Source organism: Oncorhynchus nerka, linkage group LG5, assembly GCF_034236695.1.
Source record: "Oncorhynchus nerka isolate Pitt River linkage group LG5, Oner_Uvic_2.0, whole genome shotgun sequence".
In the NCBI taxonomy this organism is placed as follows: Eukaryota; Metazoa; Chordata; class Actinopteri; order Salmoniformes; family Salmonidae; genus Oncorhynchus; species Oncorhynchus nerka.
Genome location: NC_088400.1, coordinates 15,562,293 through 15,589,578, shown reverse-complemented (window position 1 = coordinate 15,589,578; position 27,286 = coordinate 15,562,293). Strand labels below are relative to the sequence as shown.

The following is a 27,286-nucleotide window of genomic DNA, read 5'->3' as shown; positions in this document are numbered from 1 at the left end:
TTGTCCCCTGTGTTAACGGAGAGCTAGAGCGATGGAGGGTGGTGAATGACTGACTGCCTGTCGTTGTCCCCTGTGTTAACGGAGAGCTAGAGCGACGGAAGGTGTGGTGAATGACTGACTGCCTGACGTTGTCCCCTGTGTTAACGGAGAGCTAGAGCGATGGAGGGTGGTGAATGACTGACTGCCTGACGTTGTCCCCTGTGTTAACGGAGAGCTAGAGCGATGGAGGGTGTGGTGAATGACTGACTGCCTGTCATTGTCCCCTGTGTTAACGGAGAGCTAGAGCGATGGAAGGTGGTGAATGACTGACTGCCTGTCATTGTCCCCTGTGTTAACGGAGAGCTAGAGCGATGGAGGGTGGTGAATGACTGACTGCCTGACGTTGTCCCCTGTGTTAACGGAGAGCTAGAGCGATGGAGGGTGTGGTGAATGACTGACGGTCTGACGTTGTCCCCTGTGTTAACGGAGAGCTAGAGCGATGGAGGGTGTGGTGAATGACTGACTGCCTGACGTTGTCCCCTGTGTTAACGGAGAGCTAGAGCGATGGAGGGTGGTGAATGACTGACTGCCTGTCGTTGTCCCCTGTGTTAACGGAGAGCTAGAGCGATGGAGGGTGGTGAATGACTGACTGCCTGTCGTTGTCCCCTGTGTTAACGGAGAGCTAGAGCGATGGAAGGTGTGGTGAATGACTGACTGCCTGACGTTGTCCCCTGTGTTAACGGAGAGCTAGAGCGATGGAGGGTGTGGTGAATGACTGACTGCCTGACGTTGTCCCCTGTGTTAACGGAGAGCTAGAGCGATGGAGGGTGTGGTGAATGACTGACTGCCTGTCGTTGTCCCCTGTGTTAACGGAGAGCTAGAGCGATGGAGGGTGTGGTGAATGACTGACTGCCTGACGTTGTCCCCTGTGTTAACGGAGAGCTAGAGCGATGGAGGGTGGTGAATGACTGACTGCCTGTCGTTGTCCCCTGTGTTAACGGAGAGCTAGAGCGATGGAGGGTGGTGAATGACTGACTGCCTGTCGTTGTCCCCTGTGTTAACGGAGAGCTAGAGCGATGGAGGGTGGTGAATGACTGACTGCCTGACGTTGTCCCCTGTGTTAACGGAGAGCTAGAGCGATGGAAGGTGGTGAATGACTGACTGAACTAGTGATAGAGACGATGTAGTTGGTAAATGAGTGAAACTGGCATTAGCCACTTGTCTCCTCCCCGTGTGAGGCTGGCAGAGAGACTAGTGTGTGGATGGATCCTGTCACCAGAACTGGCCTAGGTGAGATTTTAAGTCCAGGAGAGGCTTAGGTGAAGCACAGGGGGTAGAGGTCAGGGCTTGAACTATGGTCAGACCACCCTACACACACAGGGGAGGGGGAGGAGTTGACCCAGGGCATGTGGGAGTGGAGGAGGACAGGAAGGTCAGGTCACAGCTTGGATATAGGTTCCTCTCAGAGAACTGCGGCTTTGTGTAGAGCACTGGTGGGCAAACTGTTTGGCTTGAGGGCTTTCAGAATTCAACAGAGGACTACACAGATTTGTTTGTCAAAATCAGTTTGCGGGTCATAAAAAGTGCCGTTATTTGAAAATATATAGGTCAATTATAATTTATCTAAATATATAGGTCAATTATAATTTATCTAAATATATAGGTCCATTATAATTTATCTAAATATATAGGTCCATTATAATTTATCTAAATATATAGGTCCATTATAATTTATCTAAATATATAGGTCCATTATAATTTATCTAAATATATAGGTCCATTATAATTTATCTAAATATATAGGTCCATTTTAATTTATATCAATATGTAGGTCCATTAAAATTTAAATGAATATATAGGTCCATTATAATGGATACTTTCTGTCTAGTTGTAGACATTTAAGTGTGACCTGGAGTTAACTTTTTTTTTTAACCCAAAATAATAAAGTTATTTGAAGCTAAGAGAGCCCTTGAAATCTTTTGGTTCTTATTAAAACCTCCCATTTAGAGTCCCTGGGTGTGTTTTGTGTTCTGTCCCGGTGTGACATCAGTGAGACTGGCAGTGACAGTGACACGTTAATCAAGGGACTCAGGACTGTGACCTGACAGCTGATGGGAACAAGTGGGTTCAGACAGCTACGATACCGCTCTGTCTGTCTCTCCGACACACACACACACCCCTCTGTCTCCTGCTGAAACCTCTCTGTCTGTCTGTCTGTCTGTCTGTCTCTCTCTAACACACACACACCCTTCTTTCTCCTGCTGAAACCTCTCTGTCTGTCTGTCTGTCTGTCTCTCTCTAACACACACACACCCCTCTGTCTCCTGCTGAAACCTCTCTGTCTGTCTGTCTGTCTCTCTCTAACATACACACACCCCTCTGTCTCCTGCTGAAACCTCTCTGTCTGTCTGTCTGTCTCTCTCTAACATACACACACCCCTCTGTCTCCTGCTGAAACCTCTCTGTCTGTCTGTCTGTCTCTCTCTAACATACACACACCCCTCTGTCTCCTGCTGAAACCTCTCTGTCTGTCTCTCTCTAACACACACACACCCGAGTGACCTAACGACAGACAATAGGTTGAGTGAGAGTCTTCCTCTAGAATGGGATTAGTCCTTCAGGCCAGGAAGCCATCAAACGATGGACATTTGTTTCTGTAAAACACATTGATGTGAGATCAGATAGAGAGGAGGCTGTCTGATTCATTTCCTACAGCAAATATGTTTCGGCCATTTTTTTGAGGTCGGTATCTTAGTTTGCTCTGACTCAGTAAAATGAGAAGGATACTTCCTGAAGCAATTATGGGTGAGTATGTGAGAGAGGAACACGTCTGGGCAGCAATCAGACTTCTTCTAAAGAGGAAGTGGTTTTATTTGACTCTTATTGTGGCTGTGGTGAAATTAAAGCTGAATGAATCACCGTAGCAACCATTTCAGAGCCTCATAACCCCAGGATAACAACTGTGTGTGTGTGTGTGTGTGTGTGTGTGTGTGTGTTCCTCTCCAGTTGTTAATGTGTGTGTGGTATTGATTGCAACTAGAAGGGGGGTGAGTCACAAGTCGGCCATGTCCTACCCATTAGATAACGAGGGGTTGACCATTTGATCCTCCGCATTTCGAGAGGCTCCACTCACCCGTCCGTCTGTCTGTCCTGTCTGATGAAGGCCATTGTTGTCGAAACGGCAAGCTTTAACCAAGTAGTAAGAGTTGCTAACCAAGAGTTTTTAATATTGAGTGATTCTCTCAGGCTACTTTTCCTGATGTTAATGTCATTTTTGGCTGCACCTCTTGAAGCGATCTGTCTACTCCAGTCCTGAGCAGAATGATGATTAGCAAACGACTTTCTACAACACATCTTGTATTGCACAAACCAATATGACTACGAGCAGCGTTGCAATGTGCAGAACAGTGCATTACCTGTAAGACATCAGCCTTCTATACAGGCTAAGGAGACTGGACAGTGACAGCAAGGAACTAGAATATCTTCACTCTGGTACTGCTGACCTCATGCCTTGGCCACTTCTTGGTAGTGATGATTAAATCAAATGTATTTATATAGCCCTTCTTACAACAGCTGTTATCTCAAAGTGCTGTACAGAAACCCAGCCTAAAACCCCAAACAGCAAGCAATGCAGGTGTAGAAGCCCGGTGGCTAGGAAAAACTCCCTAGAAAGGCCGAAACCTAGAGAGGAACCAGGCTCTGAGGGGTGGCCAGTCCTCTTCTGGCTGTACCAGGTAGAGAGGAACCAGGCTCTGAGGGGTGGCCAGTCCTCTTCTGGCTGTGCCAGGTAGAGAGGAACCAGGCTCTGAGGGGTGGCCAGTCCTCTTCTGGCTGTACCAGGTAGAGAGGAACCAGGCTATGAGGGGTGGCCAGTCCTCTTCTGGCTGTACCAGGTAGAGAGGAACCAGGCTATGAGGGGTGGCCAGTCCTCTTCTGGCTGTACCAGGTAGAGAGGAACCAGGCTCTGAGGGGTGGCCAGTCCTCTTCTGGCTGTACCAGGTAGAGAGGAACCAGGCTATGAGGGGTGGCCAGTCCTCTTCTGGCTGTACCAGGTAGAGAGGAACCAGGCTATGAGGGGTGGCCAGTCCTCTTCTGGCTGTACCAGGTAGAGAGGAACCAGGCTCTGAGGGGTGGCCAGTCCTCTTCTGGCTGTACCAGGTAGAGAGGAACCAGGCTCTGAGGGGTGGCCAGTCCTCTTCTGGCTGTGCCGGGTGGAGAGGAACCAGGCTCTGAGGGGTGGCCAGTCCTCTTCTGGCTGTACCAGGTAGAGAGGAACCAGGCTCTGAGGGGTGGCCAGTCCTCTTCTGGCTGTGCCAGGTAGAGAGGAACCAGGCTCTGAGGGGTGGCCAGTCCTCTTCTGGCTGTACCAGGTAGAGAGGAACCAGGCTATGAGGGGTGGCCAGTCCTCTTCTGGCTGTACCAGGTAGAGAGGAACCAGGCTATGAGGGGTGGCCAGTCCTCTTCTGGCTGTACCAGGTAGAGAGGAACCAGGCTCTGAGGGGTGGCCAGTCCTCTTCTGGCTGTACCAGGTAGAGAGGAACGAGGCTCTGAGGGGTGGCCAGTCCTCTTCTGGCTGTACCAGGTAGAGAGGAACCAGGCTATGTGGGGTGGCCAGTCCTCTTCTGGCTGTACCAGGTAGAGAGGAACCAGGCACTGAGGGGTGGCCAGTCCTCTTCTGGCTGTGCCGGGTGGAGATTATAACAGAACATGGCCAAGATGTTCAAATGTTCATAAATGACCAACATGGTCAAGTAATAGTAATCACAGTGAACAGGTCAGGATTCCATAGCCGCAGGCAGAACAGTTGAAACTGGAGCAGCAGCACGGCCAGGTGAACAGGTCAGGGTTCCATAGCCGCAGGCAGAACAGTTGAAACTGGAGCAGCAGCACGGCCAGGTGAACAGGTCAGGGTTCCATAGCCGCAGGCAGAACAGTTGAAACTGGAGCAGCAGCACGGCCAGGTGAACAGGTCAGGGTTCCATAGCCGCAGGCAGAACAGTTGAAACTGGAGCAGCAGCACGGCCAGGTGAACAGGTCAGGGTTCCATAGCCGCAGGCAGAACAGTTGAAACTGGAGTAGCAGCACGGCCAGGTGGACTGGGGACAACAAGGAGTCATCATGCCAGGTAATCCTGAGGCATGGTCTTAGGGCTCATGTCCTGATGTCATAGTTTCAGTGTTAATGAGTGTTATCTGACTGTTAATGAGTGCTATCTGACTGTTAATGAGTGTTTCTGACTGTTATCTGACTGTTAATGAGTGTTGGGGAACCGCAGACTTCAGTCTCAGGGTGTAGCACCATGTTTCTGTTCATGTAGAATGTGGACCAGGTCTGTGTCCCGAACTTCAGCCTATTCCCTTCATAGAGCGCTTCATTTGACCAGAGCCCAAAGGGAATTAGGAACAACGGGGTGTCGTTGGGGACACATCCAATGGTCAACAGGGTGTCGTTGGGGACACATCCAATGGTCAACATGGTGTCGTTGGGGACACATCCAGTGGTCAACAGTGTGCCGATGGGGACACATCCAGTGGTCAACAGTGTGTCGTTGGGGACACATCCAGTGGTCAACATGGTGTTGTTGGGGACACATCCAGTGGTCAACAGAGTGCTGATGGGGACACATCCAGTGGTGAACAGGGTGTCGTTGGGGACACATCCAGTGGTCAACAGTGTGCCGATGGGGACACATCCAGTGGTCAACAGTGTGCCGATGGGGACACATCCAGTGGTCAACATGGTGTCGTTGGGGACACATCCAATGGTCAACAGGGTGTCGTTGGGGACACATCCAGTGGTCAACATGGTGTCGTTGGGGACACATCCAGTGGTCAACAGGGTGTCGTTGGGGACACATCCAGTGGTCAACAGGGTGCCATTGGGGACACATCCAGTGGTCAACAGGGTGCCATTGGGGACACATCCAGTGGTCAACAGAGTGTCGTTGGGGACACATCCAGTGGTCAACAGTGTGTCATTGGGGACACATCCAGTGGTCAACTGTCCTCTTGTTCCAGCCCTGTTGTGAATTTGATTTGCCCCTCTGTAGAAGACCTACAATACAAATGTATGGACTCTAGCTCCAGTATGCAATGACTAATTCCCCAAACATATGATCATGTACCTGCAAATGCCTGCTATCTTTCTGCTCTTAGGTTAGTCTGTTGTCTCCTGGTGATCTATTGATTGATCTCTCCTCAACCGTTAGGGGGCAATGTTGATTATACAAATGCACCAGCTCAAACCTATAGTGAACACACACACACAGGAGGCACAGATATGGACATGATCAATTAAGTGTCTAGCATTTTCTCCTCAACATCAATGGATCATCAACTACATTCAGCCGCAGACCGATTTATTTCTTGAGTGGATGGGAAGGAGGCCAAACATAATTACAAATAATTGGCAGACTGCAAATTGACCACAAAAAAACACAAACATATATATTTGACTAAAACATAATTTCAAACCTTGCTTACATTTGTATATGATCACATAAACGTATGAATACTTTGGAACAGATCGTTTTTTCTCAGAAAACTTGGGGAGCTGCAGACCACCAGTTGGGGAACACTGTCCTACTGTGTATAACAATAGGTTCCTGTGAAGTTAGACTGATGCTTAGACTGATTCAGAGGATCAATTCACACCACTCTTTTTGAATAAACATGCTTGAGATAGCCTAAAGATTTTAAAATCATTGTAATTCTACAAATGTTTCTCTATGTAATTTCTAATGGATAAGTCATTGCATTAGCCAACATGTTTACTTTTGCCATGTTCACACATATTTATTTTAAAGGGGGGAGTTTTAAATGGCTTTCAGGGCAATGAACTGGAGTAATGGACCGGAACACACACACACATCGATGCCCGAGTTCCGGACCGAGCTATCTGATTGGTGGCGGCGGATGATATGGTGGGCTGTCTACCGCGCGCCCGGGCATCAGGTTACGGTTTAGCTCAAGGAGAGGCGCAAAGCGGGGGACGTCTGGTTCCAAGCAGTGAACGAGAGAGAGACAGAGGAGGGAGAGAGAGCAAGTCCTGACCCGTGGTAGACTAGACCACTTCTAACTATGAGTCCCTCGTCTACCAGCCTACTGTACAATAAATAACTCTAGACTCAGGGACAAAGAGGACATTGCTAAAGCCAGGCCTACTGCTGCGTGGTGGGCATCCGGGCAGTGCATGCACGAATACATGCTCCAGCTCAATTGGACCTCTCACATGTTCTATCTAGGACGAATAGGAAATATTCACTACATTAAGTCACATCAGTTCCCCTGCTCTGGGGGAAGAGAGGAGAAGGGTGGGATGAGGAGAAAAGACGGATAAAGTGTGTTCTGACTGATGGATGCGTGTTGTCATCTATTCTATGAAGTAAAGCGACAGATACAGAGAGCGTTGCTGGGAGATGGTATTCACCTGACAAAGACATCGGCCGTTAGGCTACCCTCCTGACCGCAGTACTAGCCTGCAGAGAAACCTCGGTATAGGTTACCTGATCTAACGAGGAACCGGATCGGTGTGACATTAGGGAACATACGCGAAGAAAGAACTTCCCCCGTTTCTCAGCTGCAAGTCAACGGTATCACTTTGGCTTTCATCCCGCCTTGAACCTCTTAAAAACCGTAATTTAGAGCCAACCGCTGTTGACACGAGCGCTTTGCGGACGGTTCAACCAAGGACAGCAGAGGTTTGAACGGGGATCTGAAGACACGTCGGACAGAGAGACATGTATCTAACATCGACCTCATATGCACCCGACTGACAAACACACAAGCCACAGAAGAAAGCAGATAGCGGCTACTGCACCGCCACGCGCACGGCGGGTCCGGTGCTCTCCCGGCTCACTCTGTCTCCCGGTTGTGAGAATGGCAGGGGTCGCGTGTTGGAAATGTTACCTCTGGATCTTTATTGTCGTGTTTAGGTCGACGTTACCTTCTGACGCCAAATCACTGGAAACTATCATGTGGAGCACTCAGAATGCCAAGTAAGTGTCATATTTAAAGTCAATAGAGTGTCAGATTTAGCAAATTCGCTTTGTGTGTGGAGAAGGGGAAGTTAAAACCTGTCTTCAAATTCGCTTTGTGTGTGGAGAAGGGGAAGTTAAAACCTGTCTTCAAATTCGCTTTGTGTGTGGAGAAGGGGAAGTTTAAACCTGTCTTCAAATTCGCTCTTTTCCAATGATGATGACACATCAAGTTGGCACCCATGACGCGCATTGGCCTGAACTACATTTCTTACCCAAAGTTGTGTCTTGAGATTGGAGGTGAATGTAGGCCTAGTCTACACGTCAGAAATGCGATCAGAAGTCAGACCAATATGTTACGGATAGCATTGTGTATTTGGCACATTCCTGAAAGCTAGGATGGGCCTGGAGAAATGTAACCACTCTCAAATTCATAGTCAGAGCTATGGATGCAAGGACTGACTATCCATTATATAAAAATGATAGTTTAAACCATGTTTTGAGTCTTGTTTACTTTGTTTACAAACATTGGCGTAGAAGTAAAACAAGCGTAGGCTATATGTTGTGTCCTGATGGGGACCGACAGCGGAACTAAACTCAGGAGGCATTTACAAGTTATATTCTTCAAGAATCAATGGAAATGAAGATAGCCCGCTAGACTGGCTAGTGGAATTTAGTATTTTCAAATATTGCATGTCACATATATTGGACCCAGGCTAGTAAAAATTGCAGTCTGCTAACCCCGCTGGCTAGTGCCGAAAACACATCAATTCCATCCCTGTTTATACATGAAAAATAATGATGTGGCAACTAAGGATGATATCTTTAAGACAGCGGTATTCAACCGGGGGTACTTCAGGAAAATAGCCTATATGTTTTCATTTAAATGTGTTTTTTTAAATGAATATTGCTGGCAACAACATAGTAAACGAATTTTGAATTGTATAGCCTACATACAGTAGAAAAGAGGAGAATATCTTCTTTCTAATGATGTCAACTCAATTTCTCAACTCCCAATATTAGCAAATTACACCCACTTTGAAAACGCACCCGCTACCAGTGAGTACGGCAAGTAACCCTGACTTTCTTTAACCAGCTTAAACAGCTGCATTTGGCGAGTGTGTTTGGAGTTACCTTTGTAGCTAATAGGCTGTTACACTTCCTCTGCCAATTATAATATAGGAGGTAAAAATAATGAAAACTATCCACAAAATATATTCATTTAAAATGCTGATTACTTCTCCTTTCCTTTTCATTCACCTGATGATAAGACATTCATTCTTTTTTTTAAAGCTAATGTATGTTGGAGGTTCCTCTGTCACCGGTTGGTCTGGGAGGGGGTCCCTGGGCAATAAAGGGTAGAACACCCCTTCTTTTAAGATATAACAGCGTCCCAGTGTGTATTTTCCTCTCCAGCACTCCAGTTTATGGTAGAATGAACAGCGCGCGCAGGCAGCGGAACGAGAAGAGAAAAAAAGCCACCGGTGAACGGGTGGCAAGTGTCAAGGTGTACTGTAGGTTAGCTTCCAACTCGCGTAATTCACTCAAGGAAATAAAATGTCTCCCCAGTTAGTCTCGAACTCTGAACATGCCCTGGCGAGAGAGAAAGCCTTGCCTGTGCACGCGCTGAACAAGCTTTGGCTGCCTGCGCGCACACTTTCCTAATTATAGTTTCAGTGAGCCATCTCGAGGCTACTGGCAGTAAAATAATGTGTTCTGGTAATATTTATCACTCACAGACTGAGTCTCTCTCTTTACACCCACATCACATGGCCTGTGTATTGAAATAGTTTTCTGCAGCTTTTGGTAAATGCGCAAATCAAATATATTTATAAAGCACGTTTTACATCGGCAGATGTCACAAACTGCTACACAGAAGTACACAGAAGTACAATGTATTAATTGTTAACATCACAGGTTCAAGATTTAGCGTGATTGGCAACGCACCAGCATGACACTGTGCATTTTTATGACCACCAAGGTCAATTGATCAGTGAAGTCTGGTCTTTGGTTAGTGGGTCAGTATCACTGACTGACCTCTACTCTGACTGACCTCTAGCGTTCATTATGCCAATAGGTCAGTTTCACTAACTGACCTCTACTCTGGTTGACCTCTAGCGTTCTTTATGTCAATGGGTCAGTTTCACTAACTGACCTCTACTCTGGCTGACCTCTAGCGTTCATTATGTCAATGGGTCAGTTTCACTAACTGACCACTACTCTGGCTGACCTCTAGCGTTCATTATGTCAATGGGTCAGTTTCACTAACTGACCTCTACTCTGGCTGACCTCTACTCTGACTGACCTCTACTCTGACTGACCTCTACTCTGGCTGACCTCTACTCTGGCTGACCTCTACTCTGGCTGACCTCTACTCTGACTGACCTCTACTCTGGCTGACCTCTACTCTGGCTGACCTCTACTCTGGCTGACCTCTACTCTGGCTGACCTCCACTCTGGCTGACCTCTACTCTGGCTGACCTCTACTCTGGCTGACCTCTATTCTGGCTGACCTCTACTCTGGCTGACCTCTACTCTGGCTGACTTCTAGCGTCCATTATGTCAATGGCAGGGGCAGACGAACAAAACTCCTAATGTTCCTTTCGTCTATTTTCTACTTCTCACCTGACGGCCTATAAAGTTTCTCGTCCTCTCCATCCTCTCTCCTCGCCTCACCTCTCTCTGCTAACCTCCATAGATTACAGCTAATGGAATACATATGGAGAATGGACAGAGCATGCTGAATGCTCGGTTGACCATTGCCAAGCTGACATGTAGCAGGACACTTTGTGTCTCAAATGGCACCCTATTCCCTATATCGTGCACTACCCTATCTTGTGTTTATTACAGCTGATTCCATTGAGATGAAACATCTCAGTCCTCCAGGGTGATCTTCAATGCTCTACAATGGACTTATGTACACGAAGAGGAGATGCTAGGCTGCTCTGAGGGAGAGAAAGAGAGAGATGTCATTTGGAAAATTGGGTAATGGTTGATCGATGAGATTCCAACCTTCAGTACATTCACTTAGTGCTGGGCAATATGGACAAAATGTCATTTCACAATACTTTTTACATTATGACAGTATTTTATGTTTTTGATTAGTAAAAGTTTCACATTTTCTTTATGAGTAGTGAGTGATCCTAGGGTGGCAACACATACATTCAAAATTATTTCAATGGTTCTTTCTCCATTCTGATTGTTTTATACTGTTCAATTCAACTTCATCATAAAAGTTGGTTTCATTTGAGATCGTTTCCACACTGCCACAAAGGGCTGCACATATCGGGCAAAAAATCTAGGCCTTATTTTTAACCAAATATTACAAATGCGATTTGACTTACGATTTAGATCAAAACACTTGGGTGAACTGTAGGAATCATGGAAATAGAATGATTATTCTAATTATATAGTTAGAAGGAACCCACCGGGCACAGACGTCAATTCAACATTTATTTCATGTTGGTTCAACGTCATTTCATTGAAATGAAGTGGAAACAACGTTGATTCAACCAATGTTCCTAATGGATAATAGCGGGCACATTGAATACAGTTGTTAAACATGACAACAAATGAAACAGTCAGGGAGGCATTCATAGAATTAGGAATTAGAATACTAATAGGATCGGTATAGAAGTGTTATTGTGACAGGGTAAGAACCAAAGTGTTGATCAGTGTTTCCCAGGGGAGTGGGAACCTGTAAACTTTGGCTACATTAAAGACGCCCTCTAGTGATTTAAAAAAAAACTTTTCCTGTTGAAAAGCAACCCAATATGGTGACCGGTGTATGGGAAAAGAGGGGGTGTATGGGAAAAGAGGGGGTGTATGGGAAAAGAGGGGGTGTATGGGAAAAGAGGGGGTGTATGTGAAAAGAGGGGGTGTATGGAAAGGAGGGGGTGTATGGGAAAAGAGGGGGTGTATGGAAAGGAGGGGTTGTATGGAAAGCGAATCAGCTATTGTGCAGATTTGTTGCCACTCAAGACCATTATATTATATGTTATATTGCTAACCATCTATACTGAACTAAAATATAACCGCAACATGTTGTCACGTTCTGACCTTTATTTTCTATGATTTGTATTCATTATTTAGTATGGTCAGGGCGTGAGTTGGGGTGGGCAGTCTATGTTTTATTTTCTTTGTTTTGTATTCATTATTTAGTATGGTCAGGGCGTGAGTTGGGGTGGGCAGTCTATGTTTTATTTTCTATGATTTGGGGATTTCTATGTTTCGGCCTAGTATGGTTCTCAATCAGAGGCAGGTGTCATTAGTTGTCTCTGCTTGAGAATCATACTTAGGTAGCCTGGGTTGCACTGTTTGTTTGTGGGTGATTGTCTATGTTGATGGCTTGTTTCAGTACAGTTCTCATTAGCTTCACGGTTGTTATTTCGGTTATTGTTTTTGTATAGTGTTTCAGTGTTTTCTTTATTAAAATTAATGATGAACACATACCACGCCGCATTTTGGTCCTCCGATCCTTCTCGCCTCTCCTCTTCAGATGAAGAGGAGGACGACCGTGACACATGTAAAGTGTTGGTCCCATGTTCCATGAGCTAAAATAAAAGATCACAGAATTTTTCCAAATGCACAAAAGCCTTATTTCTCTCAAATTTTGTGCACAATTTTTTTTACATCCCTGTCAGTGAAGATTTCTCCTTTGCCAAGATAGTCCATCCACCTGACAGGTGTGGCATATCAACAAGATGATTAAACAGCATGGTACACATGTGCAGTGTTGTCACACAACAGAATGACACAGATGTCTCAAGTTTTGAGGGAGCGTGCAGTTTGCATGCTGACTGCAGGAATGTTCACCAGAGCTGTTGCCACATAATTAAATGTCAGTGGCCATGGTGGCGTAGGAGTTATGGTATGGGCAGGTGTAAGCTACTGACAATGAACACAATTGCATTTTATCAATGTCAATTTGAATGCACAGAGACACTGTGATGAGATCCTGAGGCCCATTGTTGTGACATTCATCCACCACCACCTCATGTTTCAGCATGATAATACACAGCCCCATGTCACAAGGATCTGTACACAGTTCCTGGAAGCTGACAATGACCCAGTTCTTCCATGGCCTGCACACTCACCACACGTGTCATCCATTGAGCATGTGTGGGATGCTCTGGATCGAAGTGTATGGTAGTGTGTTCCAGTTCCTGCCAATATCCAGCAACATCGCACAGCCATTGAAAAGAGTGGGACAACATTTCACAGGCCACAATCAACAGCCTTATTGACTCTATGTGAAGGAGATGTGTCGCGCTGCATGAGACAAATGGTGGTCATACCAGATACTGACTGGTTTTCTGATCCAACCCCTGACCTTTTCTTAAGGTATCTCTGACCAACAGATGCATATCTGTATTCCCAGTCATGTGAAATCCATAGATTAGGACCTAAGGAATTTATTTCAATTGACTGATTTCCTTATGAACTGTAACTCAGTAAAATCTTAGAAATTGTTTCATGTTGCATTTATATTTTTGTTCAGTGTATAAAAATGGAGTGGCAGATCACATTTAACAAACCAAACATTGAAATACAGTCCCACAGCCATACAGACCCACAGCCATACAGACCCACAGCCATGCAGTCCTACAGCCATACAGACCCACAGCCATACAGTCCCACAGCCATACAGTCCCACAGCCATACAGTCCCACAGCCATACAGACACACAGCCATGCAGTCCCACAGCCATGCAGTCCCACAGCCATGCAGTCCTACAGCCATACAGACCCACAGCCATGCAGTCCTACAGCCATACAGACCCACAGCCATGCAGTCCTACAGCCATACAGACCCACAGCCATGCAGTCCTACAGCCATACAGACCCACAGCCATACAGTCCCACAGCCATGCAGTCCTACAGCCATGCAGTTCCACAGCCATACAGACCCACAGCCATGCAGACCCACAGCCATGCAGTCCCACAGCCATGCAGTCCCACAGCCATACAGACCCACAGCCATACAGACCCACAGCCATGCAGACCCACAGCCATGCAGACCCACAGCCATACAGACCCACAGCCATGCAGTCCCACAGCCATACAGTCCCACAGCCATGCAGTCCCACAGCCATACAGTCCCACAGACATACAGTCCCACAGCCATACAGACCCACAGCCATACAGACCCACAGCCATGCAGTCCCACAGCCATGCAGACCCACAGCCATACAGACCCACAGCCATGCAGTCCGACAGCCATACAGTCCCACAGCCATACAGTCCCACAGCCATGCAGTCCCACAGCCATGCAGTCCCACAGCCATGCAGTCCCACAGCCATGCAGACCCACAGCCATACAGTCCCACAGCCATACAGACCCACAGCCATGCAGTCCCACAGCCATACAGCCATACAGACCCACAGCCATACAGACCCACAGCCATACAGCCATACAGACCCACAGCCATACAGATCCACAGCCATACAGATCCACAGCCATACAGATCCACAGCCATACAGACCCACAGCCATACAGCCATACAGACCCACAGCCATACAGCCATACAGACCCACAGCCATACAGCCATACAGACCCACAGCCATACAGATCCACAGCCAAACAAACCCACAGCCATACAGACCCACAGCCATACAGCCATACAGACCCACAGCCATACAGCCATACAGACCCACAGCCATACAGATCCACAGCCATACAGATCCACAGCCAAACAAACCCACAGCCATACAGACCCACAGCCATACAGCCATACAGGCCCACAGCCATACAGCTATACAGCCATACAGATCCACAGCCAAACAAACCCACAGCCATATAGACCCACAGACATACAGACCCACAGCCAAACAGACCCGTAGCCATACAGCCATACAGACCCACAGTCATACAGACCCACAGACATACAGCCAAACAGACCCGTAGCCATACAGCCATACAGACCCACAGTCATACAGCCATACAGACCCACAGTCATACAGACCCACAGACATACAGACCAAAAGCCATGCAGACCCACAGCCAAACAGACCCGTAGCCATACAGTCCCACAGCCATGCAGTCCCACAGCCATACAGTCCCACAGACATACAGTCCCACAGCCATACAGACCCACAGCCATACAGACCCACAGCCATGCAGTCCCACAGCCATGCAGACCCACAGCCATACAGACCCACAGCCATGCAGTCCGACAGCCATACAGTCCCACAGCCATACAGTCCCACAGCCATGCAGTCCCACAGCCATACAGTCCCACAGCCATGCAGACCCACAGCCATGCAGACCCACAGCCATGCAGACCCACAGCCATACAGTCCCACAGCCATACAGACCCACAGCCATGCAGTCCCACAGCCATACAGCCATACAGACCCACAGCCATACAGACCCACAGCCATACAGATCCACAGCCATACAGACCCACAGCCATACAGACCCACAGCCATACAGACCCACAGCCATACAGATCCACAGCCATACAGATCCACAGCCATACAGATCCACAGCCATACAGATCCACAGCTATACAGATCCACAGTCATACAGCCATACAGACCCACAGCCATTCAGACCCACAGCCAAACAGACCTGTAGCCATACAGCCATAAAAGACCCACAGCCATACAGCCATAAAAGACCCACAGCCATACAGACCCACAGCCATACAGTCCCACAACCATACATACCCATAGCCATACAGACCCACATTCATGCAGCCATGCAGACCCACAGCCATACAGACCCACAGCCATCCAGACTCACAACCATGCAGGCATAAAGCCATACAGACACACAGCCATACAGCCATACAGACCCACAGCCATACAGACCCACAGCCATATATCCATGCAGCCAAACAGACCCATAGCCACACAGCCTTGCAGATCCGCAGCCATAAAGCCACCCTGCAGGAGAATTCATACCCACTTATTAGAACTTAGAAGGAGGGGTAGCCTGGTGGAACAGTCTGATCGCTGTGTTTACCTAGGGGAGGGGTAGCCTGGTGGAACAGTCTGATCGCTGTGTTTACCTAGGGGAGGGGTAGAGGAACCAAAATGGTTTTCTGTCTTACTGAAGTTGACTTAAGAGATATGAATATTGACAGAGCAATGTGTCAGCGTCTATAGCTGGTGTATAATACTGAGCATTTATTAAGAATCAAACATATTACCTCTCTTTTAGCTTCCACACAGAGTTCTCTATCTGTTTAGTATACCTGCAGTCTTCCTGCAGTATAGACTCACCAGCAATAGTGACTGTACATCTATCTAGCTTCCTCAGCTAACATCCACTTCCTGACCGGCTGACAACACCAGCTGTTTACTGATCTGATTGTGGCTTTAAGCTTCTATTGGATACTGTTGGTTTAGGAAGTCTTTTCCCTGTGGAATGGAGCACTATGAGAGAGACTGTTGGTTTAGGAAGTCTTTTCCTTATGGAATGGAGCACTATGAGAGAGACTGTTGGTTTAGGAAGTCTTTTCCTTATGGAATGGAGCACTATGAGAGAGACTGTTGGTTTAGGAAGTCGTTTCCCTATGGAATGGAGCACTATGAGAGAGACTGTTGGTTTAGGAAGTATTTTCCTTGTGGAATGGAGCACTATGAGAGAGACTGTTGGTTTAGGAAGTCGTTTCCCTATGGAATGGAGCACTATGAGAGAGACTGTTGGTTTAGGAAGTATTTTCCTTATGAATGGAGCACTATGAGAAAGACTGTTGGTTTAGGAAGTCGTTTCCTTATGAATGGAGCACTATGAGAGAGATGTTGGTTTAGGAAGTCTTTTCCTAATGGAATGGAGCACTATGCTCACCCCCCCTCTCTCTCTGTCTCTAAACCCCCCCTTCTCTCTCTCTCACCCCCCTCTCTCAATCCCCCTCTCTTTCTCTCCCTCTCACCTCCCCTCTCTCCCTCTCACCTCCCCCTCTCACTCTCACCCCCCTCGCTCTTTCTTCCTGTGTCTCTGAGGAGTCAGTGTAAGTATGTCAGAGAGGCAGATGGACGGCTGCTGTAACAATCCTCCATTAATTATCTAACATCCTAATCCATCAGACTGGAGATATGGAGTACATTAGGACTACACACACTACACACACACACTTGAACAGTGGGACCATTAGTGGAGCATGGAAATAGCAGGAGACTTTACTACTATTAGGGGCAGAGAGGAAAAAATTATAATTTTTCCATTAATATTTTTTCAGGAATTTTGTGTGTGTGTGAGTGTCAGTTATGAGTTGTGTGTGTGTGTGAGAGTTGTACGTTTGATATATCACAGGATTTCTTTGTCCATGGGAGAAAGGACACACTGACCAAAACGTGTGTGTGTGTGTGCCCCTGTTAACCTATTCCACCAGGCTCAGACTCGTCTATACAAACTATCAGCATGACCCATTCCCCTGCCCGACACACACACACACACACACACACACACACACACACACACACACACACACAGTTTCCCATCCACTCGGTCAGTCACGGTGAGGAGAGGGAAGACAGGACTGATGGGAGTCCTGCTGTGACCATCCTTGTCTCAGCCCAACGCCCAGCCAAAGGCATGCTGGGTAAAGCTCTCTGCTCAGCTCCGTATGACAGCTGTGACTGACACCTTAATCGCTGCTCTCTGGGAGGCCTAACTCACACACGCACAAACACACACACGCACACACACACGCACACACACGCACACAGCCCTGCATTCTCTCTCGTACCTTGGAAACCTGAAAGAGACAATTCCACACATGTCTACAGATTTCTGTCTCATGTTGTCTTTTCTAGCTCTCCTTTCTTTTCCAGAAGAGAATAGAACCATTTCCTCTGTATTTCTTGCTATTGAGAAACATTAGTAATGGAAAAAAGGGGAGTTCATGCTACATGTATGGAATTGTGTGTGAATTGAGTGTCCGGACCGTGGGATAAGGGGCCGTAAGCCAGCGGGATTTGTGTCTATCTAATTGAATTAGTTTGATTGCTAGTGTGATTGATGGAGTCAGATGTTGGGGGGGGGTTCCCATGCTGTTTTGTCTGGTTTATAATTCCTGCTCCACGGGACACAGACCAGTCACATACAACAGGAACCAGCAATCAATCAACTAACTTCTGGAAAGACTCAGAGGAATTTATTGTGTGTGTGTATTTGTGTGTGTGTGTGTGTGTTAGACCCATCCATCAGACAATGGAAAGCCAACAATGACATCAGATAGGGAACTACAGCTAAATGTAATCTGGTCTAATGCCCTGCTAAACACAGACTGCTCTGCTCTGGTCATTCTGCTCTGTGGTGTGTGTCTGTGTGTCTTTGTGAATTCCAAAATGAATGGAGATGTCACTGTCAGAGTCTGGCCTGCACATGTCAGGAGGGCCACTCCAAAGCAGCCGTGTGTGTGAGAGAGCCCCATGTTGTTGCCAGTCAGGGGTCTTCTGTTTCCACTTTGGGAACTCATTTTGGCGTGTTGAATCGACGGAGGAAGAATATATATATATAGTGTGTGTGTGTGTGTGTGTGTGTGTGTGGCATACCTGGTTCTCGGCATGCGAGCCAGTCTGTTTCATCTGTGACGTGTTTTGGGTCTTACCCATGTTGCTGAGATTTCCAATCTCAATCAGATCACTGATAGACAATTGCAGTTTTCATGAAAAATAAACAGTCTGTTCCTCTCCTCTCCCCTTCCCTCCCTCTTTTCCCTCCCTCTCTCTCTCTCTCTCTCTCTCTCTCTCTCCTCTCCTCTCCTCTCCTCTCCTCTCATCCCTTTCCTCTCCTCTCCTCTCATCCCTTTCCTCTCCTCTCATCCCTCTCCTCTCATCCCCTCCCTCCATCTCCTATCCTCCCTATCCCTCATCTCAGTGAGACTTATGTTCTCTCCTTAGTTCAGGCTTGACTGCTTTTTTCTTTGTGTTGTTATTAGTTCTATTTATTGATGTGTTCTAGATTGTATCATCTCATGCATTTCAAGAATGGGGATGTCAGATCTTAGAATGTGCAATATGCTCAAGTCAAATCCCCATTTATACATATAGATGGATTTCGGAATATATTTGTTGGAGGAATAAGCATCTGCTTAGTGGTTCTGTTGAGTGGCAACAAAATGTGATAACGGGGATGCTGTCTTCCCTATCAAATACAACTGGCACAGTGTCTTCCCTATCAAATACAACTGGCACAGTGTCTTCCCTATCAAATACAACTGGCACAGTGTCTTCCCTATCAAATACAACTGGCACAGTGTCTTCCCTATCAAATACAACTGGCACAGTGTCTTCCCTATCAAATACAACTGGCACAGTGTCTTCCCTATTGAATACAACTGGCACAGTGTCTTCCCTATCGAATACAACTGGCACAGTGTCTTCCCTATCAAATAAAACTGGCACAGTGTCTTCCCTATCAAATACAACTGGCACAGTGTCTTCCCTATTGAATACAACTGGCACATTGTCTTCCCTATCAAACACAACTGGCACAGTGTCTTCCCTATCAAATACAACTGGCACAGTGTCTTCCCTATCAAATACAACTGGCACAGTGTCTTCCCTATCAAATACAACTGGCACAGTGTCTTCCCTATCAAATACAACTGGCACAGTGTCTTCCCTATCAAATACAACTGGCACAGTGTCTTCCCTATTGAATACAACTGGCATAGTGTCTTCCCTATTGAATACAACTGGCACAGTGTCTTCCCTATTGAATACAACTGGCACAGTGTCTTCCCTATTGAATACAACTGGCACAGTGTCTTCCCTATTGAATACAACTGGCACAGTGTCTTCCCTATCAAATACAACTGGCACAGTGTCTTCCCTATCAAATACAACTGGCACAGTGTCTTCCCTATCAAATACAACTGGCACAGTGTCTTCCCTATTGAATACAACTGGCACAGTGTCTTCCCTATCAAATACAACTGGCACAGTGTCTTCCCTATCAAATACAACTGGCACAGTGTCTTCCCTATTGAATACAACTGGCATAGTGTCTTCCCTATTGAATACAACTGGCACAGTGTCTTCCCTATTGAATACAACTGGCATAGTGTCTTCCCTATTGAATACAACTGGCATAGTGTCTTCCCTATTGAATACAACTGGCACAGTGTCTTCCCTATTGAATACAACTGGCATAGTGTCTTCCCTATTGAATACAACTGGCACAGTGTCTTCCCTATTGAATACAACTGGCATAGTGTCTTCCCTATTGAATACAACTGGCATAGTGTCTTCCCTATTGAATACAACTGGCACAGTGTCTTCCCTATTGAATACAACTGGCATAGTGTCTTCCCTATTGAATACAACTGGCATAGTGTCTTCCCTATTGAATACAACTGGCATAGTGTCTTCCCTATTGAATACAACTGGCATAGTGTCTTCCCTATTGAATACAACTGGCACAGTGTCTTCCCTATTGAATACAACTGGCATAGTGTCTTCCCTATTGAATACAACTGGCACAGTGCCTTCCCTATTGAATACAACTGGCATAGTGTCTTCCCTATCAAATACAACTGGCACAGTGTCTTCCCTATCAAATACAACTGGCACAGTGTCTTCCCTATTGAATACAACTGGCACAGTGTCTTCCCTGTTGAATACAACTGGCATAGTGTCTTCCCTATTGAATACAACTGGCATAGTGTCTTCCCTGTTGAATACAACTGGCACAGTGTCTTCCCTATTGAATACAACTGGCATAGTGCCTTCCCTATTGAATACAACTGGCACAGTGTCTTCCCTATTGAATACAACTGGCATAGTGTCTTCCCTATTGAATACAACTGGCATAGTGCCTTCCCTATTGAATACAACTGGCATAGTATCTTCCCTATTGAATACAACTGGCATAGTGTCTTCCCTATTGAATACAACTGGCATAGTGTCTTCCCTATTGAATACAACTGGCATAGTGTCTTCCCTATTGAATACAACTGGCATAATGTCTTCCCTATTGAATACAACTGGCATAGTGTCTTCCCTATTGAATACAACTGGCATAATGTCTTCCCTATTGAATACAACTGGCATAGTGTCTTCCCTATTGAATACAACTGGCACAGTGTCTTCCCTATTGAATACAACTGGCATAGTGTCTTCCCTATTGAATACAACTGGCACAGTGTCTTCCCTATCGAATACAACTGGCACAGTGTCTTCCCTATTGAATACAACTGGCACAGTGTCTTCCCTGTTGAATACAACTGGCACAGTGTCTTCCCTATTGAATACAACTGGCATAGTGTCTTCCCTGTTGAATACAACTGGCACAGTGTCTTCCCTATTGAATACAACTGGCATAGTGTCTTCCCTATTGAATACAACTGGCATAGTGTCTTCCCTATTGAATACAACTGGCACAGTGTCTTCCCTATTGAATACAACTGGCACAGTGTCTTCCCTATTGAATACAACTGGCATAGTGTCTTCCCTATTGAATACAACTGGCATAGTGTCTTCCCTATTGAATACAACTGGCATAGTGCCTTCCCTATTGAATACAACTGGCATAGTGCCTTCCCTATTGAATACAACTGGCATAGTGCCTTCCCTATTGAATACAACTGGCATAGTGCCTTCCCTATTGAATACAACTGGCATAGTATCTTCCCTATTGAATACAACTGGCATAGTGTCTTCCCTATTGAATACAACTGGCATAGTGTCTTCCCTATTGAATACAACTGGCATAGTGTCTTCCCTATTGAATACAACTGGCACAGTGTCTTCTCTATTGAATACAACTGGCATAGTGTCTTCCCTATTGAATACAACTGGCATAGTGCCTTCCCTATTGAATACAACTGGCATAGTGTCTTCCCTATTGAATACAACTGGCATAGTGTCTTCCCTGTTGAATACAACTGGCACAGTGTCTTCCCTATTGAATACAACTGGCATAGTGTCTTCCCTATTGAATACAACTGGCACAGTGTCTTCCCTATTGAATACAACTGGCATAGTGTCTTCCCTATTGAATACAACTGGCATAGTGTCTTGCCTGTTGAATACAACTGCCATAGTGTCTTCCCTATTGAATACAACTGGCACAGTGTCTTCCCTATTGAATACAACTGGCATAGTGTCTTCCCTATTGAATACAACTGGCACAGTGTCTTCCCTGTTGAATACAACTGGCACAGTGTCTTCCCTATTGAATACAACTGGCATAGTGTCTTCCCTATTGAATACAACTGGCATAGTGCCTTCCCTATTGAATACAACTGGCATAGTGTCTTCCCTATTGAATACAACTGGCATAGTGTCTTCCCTATTGAATACAACTGGCATAGTGTCTTCCCTATTGAATACAACTGGCATAGTGTCTTCCCTATTGAATACAACTGGCATAGTGTCTTCCCTATTGAATACAACTGGCATAGTGTCTTCCCTATTGAATACAACTGGCACAGTGTCTTCCCTATTGAATACAACTGGCACAGTGTCTTCCCTATTGAATACAACTGGCACAGTGCCTTCCCTATTGAATACAACTGGCATAGTGTCTTCCCTATCAAATACAACTGGCACAGTGTCTTCCCTATCAAATACAACTGGCACAGTGTCTTCCCTATTGAATACAACTGGCATAGTGTCTTCCCTATTGAATACAACTGGCATAGTGCCTTCCCTATTGAATACAACTGGCATAGTATCTTCCCTATCAAATACAACTGGCACAGTGTCTTCCCTATTGAATACAACTGGCATAGTGTCTTCCCTATTGAATACAACTGGCATAGTGTCTTCCCTATTGAATACAACTGGCATAGTGTCTTCCCTATTGAATACAACTGGCATAATGTCATCCCTATTGAATACAACTGGCATAGTGTCTTCCCTATTGAATACAACTGGCATAGTGTCTTCCCTATCGAATACAACTGGCACAGTGTCTTCCCTATTGAATACAACTGGCATAGTGTCTTCCCTATTGAATACAACTGGCATAGTGTCTTCCCTATTGAATACAACTGGCATAGTGTCTTCCCTATTGAATACAACTGGCATAATGTCTTCCCTATTGAATACAACTGGCATAATGTCTTCCCTATTGAATACAACTGGCATAGTGTCTTCCCTATTGAATACAACTGGCACAGTGTCTTCCCTATTGAATACAACTGGCATAGTGTCTTCCCTATTGAATACAACTGGCACAGTGTCTTCCCTATCGAATACAACTGGCACAGTGTCTTCCCTATTGAATACAACTGGCACAGTGTCTTCCCTGTTGAATACAACTGGCACAGTGTCTTCCCTATTGAATACAACTGGCATAGTGTCTTCCCTGTTGAATACAACTGGCACAGTGTCTTCCCTATTGAATACAACTGGCATAGTGTCTTCCCTATTGAATACAACTGGCACAGTGTCTTCCCTATTGAATACAACTGGCACAGTGTCTTCCCTATTGAATACAACTGGCACAGTGTCTTCCCTATTGAATACAACTGGCATAGTATCTTCCCTATTGAATACAACTGGCATAGTGTCTTCCCTATTGAATACAACTGGCATAGTGTCTTCCCTATTGAATACAACTGGCATAGTGTCTTCCCTATTGAATACAACTGGCACAGTGTCTTCTCTATTGAATACAACTGGCATAGTGTCTTCCCTATTGAATACAACTGGCATAGTGCCTTCCCTATTGAATACAACTGGCATAGTATCTTCCCTATCAAATACAACTGGCACAGTGTCTTCCCTATTGAATACAACTGGCATAGTGTCTTCCCTATTGAATACAACTGGCATAGTGTCTTCCCTATTGAATACAACTGGCATAGTGTCTTCCCTATTGAATACAACTGGCATAGTGTCTTCCCTATTGAATACAACTGGCACAGTGTCTTCCCTATTGAATACAACTGGCACAGTGTCTTCCCTATTGAATACAACTGGCACAGTGCCTTCCCTATTGAATACAACTGGCATAGTGTCTTCCCTATCGAATACAACTGGCACAGTGTCTTCCCTATTGAATACAACTGGCACAGTGTCTTCCCTATTGAATACAACTGGCACAGTGTCTTCCCTATTGAATACAACTGGCACAGTGTCTTCCCTGTTGAATACAACTGGCATAGTGTCTTCCCTATTGAATACAACTGGCATAGTGTCTTCCCTGTTGAATACAACTGGCACAGTGTCTTCCCTATTGAATACAACTGGCATAGTGTCTTCCCTATTGAATACAACTGGCATAGTGCCTTCCCTATTGAATACAACTGGCATAGTATCTTCCCTATTGAATACAACTGGCATAGTGTCTTCCCTATTGAATACAACTGGCATAGTGTCTTCCCTATTGAATACAACTGGCACAGTGTCTTCCCTATTGAATACAACTGGCACAGTGTCTTCCCTATTGAATACAACTGGCACAGTGTCTTCCCTATTGAATACAACTGGCACAGTGTCTTCCCTAGTGAATACAACTGGCACAGTGTCTTCCCTATTGAATACAACTGGCACAGTGTCTTCCCTATTGAATACAACTGGCACAGTGCCTTCCCTATTGAATACAACTGGCACAGTGCCTTCCCTATTGAATACAACTGGCACAGTGCCTTCCCTATTGAATACAACTGGCACAGTGCCTTCCCTATTGAATACAACTGGCACAGTGCATTCCCTATTGAATACAACTGGCACAGTGTCTTAACTATTGAATACAACTGGCACAGTGCCTTCCCTATTGAATACAACTGGCACAGTGTCTTCCCTATTGAATACAACTGGCACAGTGTCTTCCCTATTGAATACAACTGGCACAGTGTCTTCCCTATTGAATACAACTGGCACAGTGTCTTCCCTATTGAATACAACTGGCACAGTGTCTTCCCTATTGAATACAACTGGCACAGTGTCTTCCCTATTGAATACAACTGGCACAGTGCCTTCCCTATTGAATACAACTGGCACAGTGCCTTCCCTATTGAATACAACTGGCACAGTGTATTCCCTATTGAATACAACTGGCACAGTGTCTTCCCTATTGAATACAACTGGCACAGTGCCTTCCCTATTGAATACAACTGGCACAGTGCCTTCCCTATTGAATACAACTGGCATAGTGTCTTCCCTATTGAATACAACTGGCATAGTGTCTTCCCTATTGAATACAACTAGCACAGTGTCTTCCCTATTGAATACAACTGGCACAGTGTCTTCCCTATTGAATACAACTGGCACAGTGTCTTCCCTATTGAATACAACTGGCATAGTGTCTTCCCTATTGAATACAACTGGCACAGTGTCTTCCCTATTGAATACAACTGGCATAATGTCTTCCCTATTGAATACAACTGGCATAGTGTCTTCCATATTGAATACAACTGGCATAGTGTCTTCCCTATTGAATACAACTGGCATAATGTCTTCCCTATTGAATACAACTGGCATAGTGTCTTCCCTATTGAATACAACTGGCATAGTGTCTTCCCTGTTGAATACAACTGGCATAGTGTCTTCCCTATTGAATACAACTGGCATAATGTCTTCCCTATTGAATACAACTGGCACAGTGTCTTCCTTATTGAATACAACTGCTATGCCTTCCCTATTGAATACAACTGGCACAGTGTCTTCCCTATTGAATACAACTGGCACAGTGTCTTCCCTATTGAATACAACTGGCATAGTGTCTTCCCTATTGAATACAACTGGCATAGTGTCTTCCCTATTGAATACAACTGGCATAGTGTCTTCCCTATTGAATACAACTGGCACAGTGTCTTCCCTATTGAATACAACTGGCATAGTGTCTTCCCTATTGAATACAACTGGCACAGTGTCTTCCCTATTGAATACAACTGGCATAGTGTCTTCCCTATTGAATACAACTGGCACAGTGTCTTCCCTATTGAATACAACTGGCATAGTGTCTTCCCTATTGAATACAACTGGCACAGTGTCTTCCCTATTGAATACAACTGGCATAATGTCTTCCCTATTGAATACAACTGGCATAGTGTCTTCCCTATTGAATACAACTGGCATAGTGTCTTCCCTATTGAATACTACTGGCATAGTGTCTTCCCTATTGAATACAACTGGCATAATGTCTTCCCTATTGAATACAACTGGCATAGTGTCTTCCCTATTGAATACAACTGGCACAGTGTTTTCCCTATTGAATACAACTGGCACAGTGTCTTCCCTGTTGAATACAACTGGCACAGTGTCTTCCCTATTGACTACAACTGGCACAGTGTCTTCCCTATTGAATACAACTGGCACAGTGTCTTCCCTGTTGAATACAACTGGCACAGTGTCTTCCCTATTGAATACAACTGGCACAGTGCCTTCCCTATTGAGTACAACTGGCACAGTGCCTTCCCTATTGAATACAACTGGCACAGTGCCTTCCCTATTGAATACAACTGGCACAGTGTCTTCCCTGTTGAATACAACTGGCACAGTGGACTGGAAATGAAGGGAAGCATAACCATTAGTCTTGGAAGGTTTTTATGGGGTTGGAGGTAGTCAGACTGGTTGGTCTGTAGCTAGGAGGTCTATAGGCAGACTGGTTGGTCTGTAGCTAGGCGGTCTGTAGGAAGACTATGTCTGTAACATGGAGGAGGTCTGTAGACAGACTGGGTAGGTCTGTAACATGGAGGAGGTCTGTAGACAGACTAACTAGGTCTGTAACATTGGGGAAGGTCTGTAGACAGACTGGGTAGGTCTGTAACATTGGAGGAGGTCTGTAGACAGACTGGGTAGGTCTGTAACATGGAGGAGGTCTGTAGACAGACTGGGTAGGTCTGTAACATTTGATGAGGTCTGTAGGCAGACTGGCTAGGTCTGTAACATTGGATGAGGTATGCAAGCAGACGGGCTAGGTCTCTAATATTGGATGAGGTATGTAGGCAGACTGGCTAGGTCTGTAACATTGGATGAGGTCTGTAGGCAGACTGGCTAGGTCTGTAACATTGGATGAGGTCTGTAGGCAGACTGGCTAGGTCTGTACATTGGATGAGGTCTGTAGGCAGACGGGCTAGGTCTGTAACATTTGATGAGGTCTGTAGGCAGACTGGCTAGGTCTGTGTCCCAAATTTCCTATATAGTTAGTGCACTACATAGCGAATAGGGTGCCATTTCAAATCAAATGTTATTTATTACACGCGCTGAATACAAAGGTATTCAAAACCTTCAAATACAAAACCTTACCATGAAATGCTTACTTACAAGCCCTTAACCAACAATGCAGTTCAAGAAATATTTACAAAATAAAAGAAATAATAAAAAGAAATAAAAAGTAACAGAATAAAATAACAATAACAAGGCTATATACAGGGGGTACCGGTAACGACTCAGTGTAGCACTTCATGGCGTCGGTACGAGGCGG

General features: G+C 45.6%; 1 protein-coding gene across 1 annotated transcript in view; it reads left to right on the top strand.

Moving 5' to 3' along the window:
• Nucleotides 1-6,950: 6,950 nt before the first annotated feature.
• LOC135571760 (ephrin-B1-like) overlaps nucleotides 6,951-27,286 on the top strand; it is a 259,368-nt gene continuing 239,032 nt past the window's right edge. Inside the window, exon 1 of the mRNA XM_065018405.1 lies at nucleotides 6,951-7,975. Within this exon, the coding sequence (XP_064874477.1) occupies nucleotides 7,740-7,975 (236 nt within the window). The 5' untranslated portion in view covers nucleotides 6,951-7,739. The remainder of the gene's footprint in view (nucleotides 7,976-27,286) is intronic.